The sequence below is a fragment of the Theropithecus gelada genome, chromosome 14 (genome assembly GCF_003255815.1).
Source record: "Theropithecus gelada isolate Dixy chromosome 14, Tgel_1.0, whole genome shotgun sequence".
NCBI lineage: Eukaryota > Metazoa > Chordata > Mammalia > Primates > Cercopithecidae > Theropithecus > Theropithecus gelada.
In genome coordinates this window covers 103,394,654-103,407,653 of record NC_037682.1, presented here as the reverse complement: position 1 = coordinate 103,407,653, position 13,000 = coordinate 103,394,654, and the positions used below count along the sequence as shown (strand labels likewise).

At 41.9% G+C, this 13,000-nt stretch overlaps 1 protein-coding gene across 4 annotated transcripts in view; it reads left to right on the top strand.

Annotated features, from left to right (window-relative positions):
• Nucleotides 1-12,282, top strand: part of ALG9 (ALG9, alpha-1,2-mannosyltransferase) — a 90,775-nt gene extending 78,493 nt beyond the window's left edge. For 3 of the 4 annotated variants that reach the window (XM_025356354.1, XM_025356353.1, XM_025356352.1), the window contains one exon: nucleotides 11,815-12,059. In XM_025356354.1, the coding sequence (XP_025212139.1) occupies nucleotides 11,815-11,938 (124 nt within the window). In that variant the 3' untranslated portion in view covers nucleotides 11,939-12,059. Of the gene's footprint in view, nucleotides 1-11,814; nucleotides 12,060-12,244 lie in introns of those variants that run through there. The other variant, XM_025356351.1, reaches the window with a different exon arrangement.
• Nucleotides 12,283-13,000: the final 718 nt, after the last annotated feature.

Sequence of the window (13,000 nt, the reverse complement as noted above, 5' to 3'; positions counted from 1 at the left end):
TCCTCCCATCTCAGCCTCCCGAATAGGTGGGACTACAGGCACGGACTACCACGCCTGAATTCTGTGTTTTTTGTAGAGACAGGGTTTCACCATGTTGGCCAGGCAATTGCAGATGAAGAGTAAATACAAATAAGGAGTTAGATGTTGAAACTTTTGGCTGGTATGGCAGGAGAGGGGCCTTTTCTAGTCAAAAGGCCTCTGCAGCAGCAAGTTGGGGACTGTGCTGATAACATATACTGCTTATTATCTTCTTTCAGTGCCTAGCATAAGATTGTCAGTGGCCGCTGAACTTTGGCTGTTCTGGGGACTTTACTAAGACCATGGCTCTCCTTTTAGCCTCTAAGAGGTGAACCCAGCAGCTCTGAGGCCTAAAGAGTCCATGGCACTTACATTCATTTTTGTCCTATGTTGTAGAGAGTAATCTGGTTGAAGGGAGCCAGCCCTTAGCTCCAGCATAAGCAGAACTATTTCTCTGTGGAAGATAAGACCATTGGATTGATCACTATAAAGGGCAAATTAGCCAGAAGCATTTGTTCCAGCTATTGCTGTGTAACAGTCATCCATACTTAGTGGCGTAAAACAGCAATAGTTGATTATTGTTTCTTCTCATGGTTCTGGGAGTTGATGGGCTCAACCAGCCAGTTCTTTCTCAGGATCTCTAATGCATTAGCCATCAGATAGTGGCTGGGGCTGGAGGCAGCTGAGCGGCTTTCTCACTCATATGTCTGGATGCTGGCTCTTGGCTAGATCTCAGCTGGGGCTGTCAGCCAGAACACCTATCTGTGTCTTCTCTATGTGGCTTGGGCTTCCTTATAGCATGGTGGCTGACTTCCAAGAGTAAGCATCTCAAGATCTGCATAGTTTTTTTTGACCTAGCCTTGGAAGTCACACAGTATCACTTCCTCCTCGTTCTGTTCATTGGCAGCAAGCCAGTTGAATAACTCATGCTCAAGGGGAAAAGAATTAGGCTTCCTCTGTTGATGGGAGGAGTGTGAAAGAAGTGTGGACATGCTTTAAATCCACTACATATCTTGCAACGCCATTCTCCATCCAAACTGGATAATCTTTGCAACTTTTCTTTTTAAAGGTGATTTCTTACAGAAGAGGCATATGGTGTACGCAATAGTCCAGCAGGCTGTTTCCATCTGCAGCTTCTTATTACCCAGGTGGAAGGGGAGACTCCACCCCATGGCAGAATTTGGTTACAGGCCAACAGTTTGACATGCTTCAGATGGTGCTTCCATCCTTTGGGTAGAATTAGTTCTCCCTCCTAAGCAGTAATTGAAGTGTTTTTGTTTTTTCCCTGCATGTCAATCATGGTGGTGCCCTTAGCTTCCTCAGCAATGCCAAGAATACTGAGAAACAGGAAGAAGAGATCAGAGTTTCTATACTTTGGTATTTATCAACTTTTATTCTCTTATACTTTCTGTTTCACTCTCTGTCAGTTTTTGGCTTTTCCTCCTCTTATTCTCCCAGGATGCTTTCTTGAGACCCTTCATCTGGCAGAGCTACCCCAGGCCAGATTTGGCTTCAAAACACATGGTGTTTTGCCATTATTCAGTTGCTTAATCATTAAAATCTGCTGACATTTTAAGACGAATAAACCTTTTTTCATTTTTCTGAAGCTTAGAGAGTCTGCTTTCTATTGTTGTGAAATGAGTTCTCTAGAAAGAAACCATTTACAGACCATCTGTTCTCTAAGTCCATGCCATAGAAGTTCTCAGGTTTGAAGAGCATGTAACCTGTTTTAGGACCACAGCTACTTTTAGCTGCCTTAGCCTAAGCAGGCAGCATCATCTGAGGTCTTTGTTCTGAGTTCCTTGAGAGTTAGAACCACATTACATGTTGATTCTCTACAACTCCTAGTACATTATAGAGTCTTAGAAAATATGTATTGATTATGTATTTCACATTCTTAAAACTGGATTTATACTAGAGTAAATAGAAAAAAGATGGTTTAAGGTTTTCTTCAGAAGCTTCTGATGCCCTTATTTGGTAAAATAAAGATTATTGAGTTATTTTACAGCATACTCATTGTTTATTTCATCTCTGTAAAGCTTGCCAGAATCATTTGCTGATGTGACCCCCAATCCTTCTATTTGTCACATAAAAGAAGCCCAAATGAGGGTCCGAAGAGCAGGGATAAAAACTCTCTCGAATGTTGTCATCTTCTCCACAGGACTGATGAATGGAACATAGAGTACCTTTATATCTAAGTAACTGTCAGATGGGGAAAAAAGTCTGGTGAAGGGCATTTCTCCAGCAACCTTGATGGGACTGAGGTCAGAAAATAGCCAGTTGCCTAATAGCATTTTTCCCCAGTTCCTCATTCTGAATATTTGCTAAAGGTGACTGATCAAAAGGTTATGATGTTATGCCAGATGTTGGCCAAGGCCACAAATCGGTGGAATGATTCACTCTGTATGCCAGTCTCACGATGCCATGATTCTGGTTTGTGCCTCAGTAAACTTCCCAGTCATTACATATAATGGATTTTTGGAGGTTGCTCCAGATAGTCAAAATCATGAATATTTATTGAACATCAAGGGTCTACTGAACATGCCTGCTCAAAGTAAAATATACTGGTCACGTGGATAATGCTGATTCAGCAAATTCTGTGTAAACGGCCACCTGCGGGGTATATTGCCATTATACAATTATGGGACCTTCTGCAGTATATTTTCTTTGCCACATGCCTTCCATGCCTCCCTTGCACTCTGACATCCCATAGCCACCACCGTCCCCCAACTCCCCACTCTAGACTTCTGCTTTGCTGTGCCCCGTGTAATGGCTTTAGGATTGAATTGCTTAGGAAGAGAACAGAAAAAATAACTTCAGATTATTTTTGATATTTCCTTTTCCTTGTGGAAGATGAATATTGTAAGAAGGGTGGGAGGTAAACCAGATGCTCTGGTTTAAGAGTCACAGCATAGGCATTAATTCATTCACAGACTATTTGTTGAGGACTTTCTGTGGCACTTTCCTAAAAACTAGAGATAGAGCAGTTAGATAAAATTCCATCCTCAAGGGACTGGTGGAGTATAACATACAGCGTGGAACTCCTCTTTTGTATAACAGGGTTGTAAGTCACCTTTGCATTAGTTATCATTAAAATAATGTCTCTCACCACATTTCCTGTTAAAAACATAACCATCACATTTTTGCTGCATACCAGCTTTTTGAGACGTGCTTAAATTGCTTGATATGGAACTATAGATTGACTGTCACTAAGTCTTGAAGGAATTCTGAGATTCTCTTCAGAACTGAAGATAGCTGCAAAAGCCAAGTTCTGCACTAACGGTTGTAGAAAATCTCTCACTGAAAGGTGAGCTAAATGCAAGAGAGAAAGAAACTAACTTGAAAAAGCTGCAGCTGGAAAGACAACTGGCAGTGGGCTTAGATTATAGGTTTACAGGGGATATTAATGCTTGGACGGATGGATGGATGGATGGATGGATGGATGGATGGATGGATGGATGGATGGATGGATGGATGGATGGATGGATGGATGGATGGATGGATGGATGGATGGATGGATGGATGGTTGGATGGATGGATGATGGGATGGATGGATGGATGGATGGATGGATGGATGGATGGATAGATAGACAGACAGACAGACAGACAGATAAGAGAAGAAACAAAGAAAGAGAGGAGAGGAGAAGAGAGAAGAGGAGAAAGAAGACAGGACAAGACCTGGGCCAGGCATGGTGGCTCATGCCTGCAGTCCCACTATTTTGGGAGGCTAAGGCCACAGGATTGCTTGAAGCTTTAAGACCATCCAGGGCAACATATTGAGACTCTGTCTCTATAAATAATAATAATGATAATAAATTAGCTGGGTGTGGTGGCACATACCTGTAGTCCCCATTACTCTGGAGACAGATCAGGGAGGATCACTTGAACCCAGGAGGTTGAGGCTGCAGTGACCTATGATCATGCCACTGCACTCCAGCCTGGACAACAGAGCAAGATCCTTTTAAAAGAGAAAGAAAACCTGGATACTAGGATGTTTTCTTTTTAAAATGAAAAATTGACCCAGCATTTCCATTTGTGCCTGCTGAACTGGTGACATCAGGGACTGGCAGCCAGTCATTCATTGACGTCAGCAAGAGCAGATTTAAATCTCCACAGCCGAATGCTCAGCCCTGATAAATAGGGCTGGTAATTGAATTACAAAACATTCTGAGCCATGAGCTAATTATGCTCTTCAGGCAATTGCTTTGTCCAGGTCTGTTTCATCCTTGAATCACTTGAGTGACTTTCTCACTGGCAGGGGAAGTATTTCAGTTTCCATGATAGAGGCACATATTTATGTCTCCCTAAATCATGCTGCCTGTGCTGCCCTAGGGCAGTACTTTGGCATTTCACTTTATTACAGACATTATTGTATGAGTTTTGATAGGTATTAGTTTTGTCTGTGAATCAGTCTGATCTCTGTTTCCGTGTGTATAAATGTGTGCACCACATGTCATTCCAGTGCACAACTGCTCTTTCCTTTTTTTTTTTTTTGAGCCAGAGTTTCGCTCTGTCACCCAGGCTGGAGTGCAGTGGCTCAATCTCGGCTCACTGCAAGCTCCGCCTCCTGGGTTCACACTATTCTCCTGCCTCAGCCTCCCGAGTAGCTGGGACTACAGGCGGGCACCACCATGCCTGGCTAATTTTTTAGATTTTTAGTAGAGACGGGTTTTCACCATGTTAGCCAGGATGGTCTCACTCTCCTAACCTCGTGATCCGCCCTCCTCGGCCTTCCAAAGTGCTGGGATTACTGGCGTGAGCCACCGCGCCCAGCCTCCTCTTTCCTTTTATAAAGGTAAATTACCAATTTGGTTTCCTTTTTTCAATAACAATACAACAATTCAAAATGCCCCAGTTATGCCTAGTATATTAAAGCTTTTGATGACAAAATAATCTAGAACAGCAGCTGGAATGTTAGAAAGGAAGAATTCAAGCCAGCTTGTTCTTTTGGTTAAATACACACACACACACACACACACACACACACACACACACGCTAGGTGCAGTGATTCATACCTGTAATCCTAGCACTTTGGGAGGCCAAGGTGGGAGGACTGCTTGAGCCCAGGAGTTTGAGACCAGTCTGGGCAACATAGTATAACCCTGTCTCTTCAAAAAGTAAAAAGCTGGGAATGGTGGCACACACCTTAGTCCCAACTACTCAGGAGGCTAAGGTGGGAGGATCACTTGAACCCTTGAGGTCAAGGCTGCAGTGAGCTGGGATCACACTACTACATTCCAGCCCAGGTGAAAGAGTGAGATCCTGTCTCAAAAGAAAAAAAAGAAATTACAATATATTCCCATCCCAGCTTAGAGATGAGAATGGGCCTAAGCATATATTGGCTGCTTTCTGATTCCATCTTCTGCAAAAAAATTAGTTAGTGGCTTTGTGTGTTATAGATAGATAATGCTATTAAAGATCACAACCAGAATCTGCAGGAGAAAAGGAGGTTTGTCTTCTAAAGGATTTTTTTCCAGTGCCACACTCTGATGTTAAATAGATCCTTCTTAGCTTTTCCTCCTATGTAATTCTCGCCTTTTTTTGTAGTTTTGTGTTCTGGTTTAACTAGAAATGCCTCCTTATTTCCTGAATACATTATTTAGAATTTGATGCCGAATTTCTTGTGATTATACACTGAGGGAGCTTGGCAAATCAGGATGTTTCTTGGATCTCATGATGTAGCTAAGTCAGACCCATGTTTGTCCTTAGCAAGATAGTTATTCCAAACCACAAATTCACTTGGACTTTGAATTCCTCATTGAGAGTAGGAGGAACCATCATTGTGTTCCTGGCATTTAACCCATTGCTTGACATGGAGCTCATTTATCTGTAGTTAAACTAAATTGAATTAAACTCATATCTCATTTGTGTGATATCCCTCCCTCACTCTCTTCAGCAGTCCATCCATTCATCCTTCCTTCCATCCAACATTTGTTTTTCAGCATTTACCATATGCCAGACACATGTCGGCAGATAAAACAGCCATGGCCCCTGGAATTTGGGTGTGTTTTGTGGGGGAGGGTAGATAATAAACTAGTTAACCAACAAATAAATAATACAAATTGTGAACTGTATAATGAAGAAACACACAGGTGCACTGAGAGAAAAGAAGTGAGAGGTGGAAACCTAGAATTTCCTAGGATTGTTGGAAGACCTCCCAAAGGAGGTAACTTTTTTTTTTTTTTCCCCCTGAGACAGAGTCTCGCCCTGTCACCCAGGCTGGAGTGCAGTGGCACAATCTTGGCTCACTGCAACATCCACCTCCCAGGTTCAAGTGATTCTCCTGCCTCAGCCTCCCAAATAATTGGGATTACAGGCAGGTGCCACCACAGCCGGCTGATTTTGTATTTTAGTAGAGACGGGGTTTCACCATGTTGGCCAGACTGGTCTCGAACTCCTGACCTCAAGTGATCCACCCGCCTTGGCCTCCCAAAGTGCTGGGATTACAGGCGTGAGCCTCTGTGCCCGGCCAAAGGGGGTAACTTTTAAGCTGAGACATGAAAAATGAGATGAACTCGGTCATGAGAAAAACAGGGTAGAAGAGTGTCCCTGGCTGAGGCAACAGCATATGCAAGGGCTCTAAGGTAGGAGCTTGTATTTTTGAAGAACTGAAAGGGGGCTGGTGTGACCGGAGTGTAGAGGTCCAGGAGGAAGATGGCACAAGGTGAGGTGGGACAATCAGGCAAGGGCTGGATCTCCTAGGGATTTGTAGGCAGTGAGAAAGAGTTTGGGATTTATTCAGCCCACCTCTAGTTGCTGCTGAATGCACAGAGTATTAACCTGAGATGCCTGTAGATTTGGTTATGGTTAGACAAGTTGCTTTTCCTGCTTAGTGTACCTTGGAATACTGGATGGATAAAATGAAATGATGTGCTACATGTTTATTAAATGCTGCTTATACACCTACCTACCCAGCCCTCAGCATTTGACCTCCCGTCTGAATGTTTGCATTATCATTTTGAACTTCTGTGTCAGTTGTTTAGAATTTACCGTATGCTAAGTTATGATGATGTATCGTTCATAATCTGTTCTACCCAATTAGCTTATTAGCCCTTTGAGAAGAGAGACTTATATGTCTTCAGAGCCAGCACACAAATGCTTACATATAGTAGGCACATTGATTTTTTTGTTCGTTTGGTTGCTTTTTGTTTTTGAAAATTGAGGGTTTCCTTTATTTAAAAATTTGTTTACTGGTTTTAAAACATTATTATAAGTAATAAATTTATCTTTTATATATATTTGAAATTTTTAATCATAGCAAATGGAAAACCAAGTAGGTTGTTTGTAAAACAAGCAAATAAATAAATAACATAGCGTAAAGTACAAAGTAAAAGTCCTTTGCTATATCATAGGGACTGCATAATTTTCGTTTTAATTGATACTGCTAAAACTGCCTTTCTAAGTGGCTATGCAGGTTTACACTTTTACTGGCAATATCTGTTTCTTGATTCCTCATCAGTGTTTGAGACTGTCAGGCTTTTTAACTTTTCCAAACCTGATTATTGAAAATTGTGTCTAGTCTTACATTTCCCTGATTCCTGGTAAGATTGATCATTATTTAATGTTTATCAACCATTTGCATTTCTCTTCTGTAATCATATCTTTTGTCATTTTTCCTGTTGAATTGTCTTACTGATCGCCCAAACAGTTTATATAGTCTAGATTCAAATCGTCTGGTACATATATTGCATTTTCTCCCAATCTCTTTTATTTTTTACCCTTGTTTTAGCTTCTCTTTTGAACTCAACAATAATGCATAGTAATCCTTCTTCTATTTCAGTCCAGCTAGTTATTTTTTAACTTTTTTTGTTTTTCAGAAATGTGATTTTGCTGTGTTTGCCCAGGTTGCCCTTGAACTCCTGGGCCCAAGCAATTCTTTCATGTACCCAGGATTACAGGAACATACCACAACACCTGCCTAGTCAGTGTTTTATTTTGTTTTGTTTTGTTTTGTTTTTGAGACAGAGTGTTGCCCCATCACCCAGGCTGGAGTGCAGTGGCGCAATCTCAGTTTACTACAAGCTCCATCTCCCAGGTTCAAGCAATTCTCCTGCCTCAGCCACCCAAGTAGCTGAGATTAAAGGCACCCGCCACCATGCCTGGCTAATTTTTGTATTTTTAGTAGAGACAGGGTTTCACCATGTTGGCTAGACTGGTCTTGAACTCCTGACCTCAAGTGAGCCACTGCGCCCGGCTGCTAGTCAGTGTTTTTGATGATGATATATCCCATGTGCAGACCAAGATAGTTTTTTAAATTATTATTATTCTTTTCTCTCTCTTTTATTCACACCTAGTGATCAGGAAATATTTTTTTTTCCAACTCCTGAGTGGAATCAGAATAAGATTTTCTGAAATTATCAGAAAATGATCATTTTTTTGAACATGATCTATCAGCCTACCAAGAAAATAGTCATCACCATTTACTATCTCAGTCCAATGGACCCTCTTTGTCTTCTATATTTTTACCTTTTTTTTTTTTTGAGACAGGGTCTCGCTCTGTCACCCAAGCTGGAGTGCAGTGGCACAATCTCGGCTCACTGCAGCCTCCACCCCCCAGGTTCAAACAGTTGTCCTGCCTCAGCCTCCTGAGTAGCTGGGATTATAGGCACACTGTAATTTTTGTACTTTTAGTAGAGACGGGGTTTCACCATCTTGACCAGGCTGGTCTTGAACTCCTGACTTCGTGATCCACCCGCCTTGGCCTCCCAAAGTCCTAGGATTATAGGTGTGAGCCATTGCGTCTGGCCTATTTTTAAGTTATTTTGTAGGCTGGGCATGGTGGCTCATATCTGTAATCCTAACACTTTGGAAGGCTGAGGCAGGTGGATTTATCGAGCCCAGGAGTTCAAGGCCAGCTTGGATAACATAATGAAACCCCATCTCTACAAAAAATAAAAAATTAGCTAGGCACACCTGTAGCCCAGCTACTCAGAAAGCTGAGGCGGGAGGATTGCTTGAGCTCAGGAGGTCAAGGCTGCAGTGAACTATGATCATGCTACCGCACTCTAGCTTGGGCAACAGAGCGAGACCCTGTCTCAAAATAAATAAATGAAAATAAGTATAATTTATCTTTGTTCTTTGGAAGACTCTAAAAAGAATAAAATTATGAACTAGCAATCCTCCCAAATAGTAAGGAATTGCTACAAAAAGAAAGTAAAAACCTGGGACAGGTGAGGTAGCTCACACCTGTAATCTCAACACTTTGGGATTCCGAGGCAGGAGGATTGTTTGAGTCCAGGAGTTCAAGGCCAGTCTGGGCAAAATAGTGAGACCCTGTCTCTTGGGGAAAAAAAAAAAAAAAGAAAGTTGAAAACTAAAATTGGGTCCACTGGACCCTGAGGTTATACCAAGGACTGAGTTGACCAGAAATATACAATGACTATATTAATGAAGCTTTTATTATGGAGTCAACTAAAATGGAAATTACACTTGTTAGTTTTATACTTTCTTTACTAAAGCTTGTAGGAATTTGCTCTATTTTGCATCTTTCTGTTCTACCCTTTACCCTTCACCTTATTTGTGCAGTGTAGATGAAAAGGGTAAATTTTCTTTCTTTTTTTTTTTTTTTTTTTTTAGACAATGTCTCACTCTGTCACTCAGGCTGGAGTGCAGTGGCATGATCACAGCTCACTGCAGCCTCAACCTCCTGGGCTTATGGGCTCATGCCATACTACCAGCTCAGACTTCAGAATAGCTGGGACTGCGGGTGTGTGCCAACCTGCCAGGCTAATTTTTAAACATTTTTTTGTAAACACAGGTCTCACTTTGTTGCCCAGGCTGGGCTCAAACTCCTGGGCTCAAGCAATCCTCCCACCTCAGCCTCTCAAAATATTGGAATTACAAGCCTGAGCCACCGTGCCTGGCCATTAACTTCTCCTTGACTGGGGTAGATCCTTCCTCCTTCTGTTCATTTTATTTGTAGGAGCCCTGCTTTGTCTCATGTCTCTTCTCCAAACCTCTTTTCTCTATCAAAGCCCTTGATAGAGTTCACTGTTGAAGTAAAGTGAATCTCACAGAGCACAGGGCACTGCCAGCGTCCTAGTTGGGAAGAATCTCTAAGAGGCATGCATGCCAAGCACAGTGTCATTGTGTGCAGGCATTGTAGGAGTCTGCCAAACCCAAGGGTAGGCTGCCAGTACAAATGCCACGTTGACATGACATTTACAAGTTTAGAATTTGGAAAAGGACTGGCAGTGGAACACCTTCAGCTACCTCATTCAGGATGGCAGTAACTAGGCCAACTTTTGATTTTCAGACTCAGAAATCAGAGTCAGGAAGTAATACTCCATACAGAATTTAAAACTATCACTACAACTTTTTCTAGGAAATGACAAATCCTGTTAGTCTGTTCCTGGGATGCATGATAAACCATAATGGTTAAGAGTGCAGACTCGGCCGGGCGCGGTGGCTCACGCCTGTAATCCCAGCACTTTGGGAGGCCGAGGCGGGCGGATCCCGAGGTCAGGAGATCGAGACCATCCTGGCTAACACGGTGAAACTCCGTCTCTACTAAAAATGCAAAAAAATTAGCCGGGCGAGGCGGCGGGCGCCTGTAGTCCCAGCTACTCGGGAGGCTGAGGCAGGAGAATGGCGTGAACCCGGGAGGCGGAGCTTGCAGTGAGCTGAGATCCGGCCACTGCACTCCAGCCTGGGCGACAGAGCGAGAGCCCCCCCCAAAAAAAAAAAAAAAAAAAAAAAGAGTGCAGACTCTGGAGTCAAACCTGGATTTGAATGAGGCCTCTGTCACTTACTGTGTAACCCTGTGCAATTTGAAGCCCTAGTTTCCCTTTTATAAAATAGGGATAATAATGCCACTTCCTCATAGAATTATCAAATGGATTAAATCATATATTTATTTATTTTTTTTATTTTTGTTGAGATGGAGTCTCGCTCTGTTGCCTATGCTAGAGTGCAGTGGTGTGACCTCGGTTCACTGCAACCTCTACCTCCCGGGTTCAAGCAATTCTTCTGCCTCAGCCTCCCAAGTAGCTGGGATTACAGGCATGCGCCACCATGCCCGGCTAATTTTTTTGTATTTATTAATTTAATAGAGACAGAGTTTCACCATATTGGTCAGGCTGGTCTCGACCTCCTGATCTCAAATGATCTGCTTGCCTCGGCCTCTGAAAGTGCTGGAATTACAGGCGTGAGCCACTGTGCCCGGCCGATAATATATTTAAAATATAAGCACTTTTCACATTCTTCAGAAATTCATGAGAAATTTAGGTTTTCAGTTCTTATGTTTCAGTAATAAGTAGATATATTATAATTTACCAGGGACATGTTATCACAACATGAACTTGTGTGTAGATGCTTTCCTTGACTTAGACAATACTGGAACACTATGCACAGGCACCCAGGATGTAGTTTTCTTCCCCTCTCCAGGAAAACTTAGAGCTGGAGTCCAGGTCATTTGAGTACTTGGCATCTCTACAGTTTCTTAGATGCAGAAACCATTTTGGTGTTAAGAATTCATTTCAGCAGTAGCAGTCCTTTGATTGACCTGGAATTTTTCTATGGCACATTCTAATGCAAAATGAAGACCTAGGGCTCTTCTGAAGGATATACTGTAGCATATTAGGGACAATAATAAATTTTCATTTAGGTGACAAGGTACTCGGCCTTGATTAAGTCTTTTATCATGATCTAGTACCTAAGTAATAGGCTTTTCTGTGCCACTTGAATAAAGTATAATCCTTACTACAGATCTTAGTTTATTTCTTTTAATTACATTTAGTACCATTAGTAAATTCTCCCAAGTGATAAAATTCTCTTTTTTAACCCTTGTTTTTCAGATCTTCAAAGCTGCTGCGGGCATTCTATGTCCCTTTCCTGTCAGATCAGTATACGGTGTATGTAAACTACACCATCCTCAAACCCCGGAAAGCAAAGCAAATCAGGAAGAAGAGTGGAGGTTAGCAACACACCTGTGGCCCCAAAGGACCACCGTCTTGTTAACTAGTGATTCCAGTGACCTGATTCCCTGCAAGTCATCGCCTGTAACATTTGTAATAAAGGTCTTCTGACACGAATACTGGAATCTGGGTGCTCTGGGCTAGTCAAAGTCTATTTCAAACTCTAGTCAAAAATCACATTTGCTCCTTTTGTGTCACGTCTCTGTTCTGCATGTAAACTTTTTGCAGCTAGGCAGAGAAAGGCCCTAAAGCACAGATCGATATATTGCTCCATATCTCATTGTTTTTCCTCTGTTCAATTATTTACTAGACCGGAGAAGAGCAGAACCAACTTACAGGAAGAATTGAAAATCCTGGGACTGGATGGCTGTGTTAAGCTGTTCTCCACACTCTGGCCTGGCATCTGAGAACTAGCAAGCCTCTCTTAGGCCATATGGGCTTCTCCACCAAAGCTGTTTGGCAGCTCCTAGCAGACCTTCTTGTTCAAATCCTCGTGCTGAAAATGAACATAGCCTAGTTGCCAGCCCACATGTCCTTTTCACCTCCAGCAAGACTAAGCTGCTTTAAAGCACTTCACAGAACTAGGACCCTGTCCTGGAGCTATCTCAGGAAAAAGGCGACCATTTGAGGAACTGTGACCTAATTTTATTATAATGATGCCTCTAATTTTCATTTCCTTTACAACCCACTGTAACTATGTGGTTGTATTGTTTTTTTGTTTAGTTTTAGCATGCTATGTTTTGAATTCTAGACTCCTCCGTGTGAAGATATCAACAGACAAAACTACAACTGTATAGGACATATTTGGAGAAAATTTTATCAATTGATAGACTTGGATGACATCACATTTTTAAGTAATGTAATCTGAGGCCACTGCTGAGGAAATTAAGAATTTTCCTTTTTTTTTTTTTAACCACCCCCAGTGAAAAGGACCAGTGTATATTTATAGCACCTATTTTTTAGTTCTATCTGTCGTGAGGCACATCCTGCATGGGGTACTTCTAGTCAAATAGGCAATTATAAGGACCTAATTAAAATGTAATAAGTATATACTATTACTTTAAAA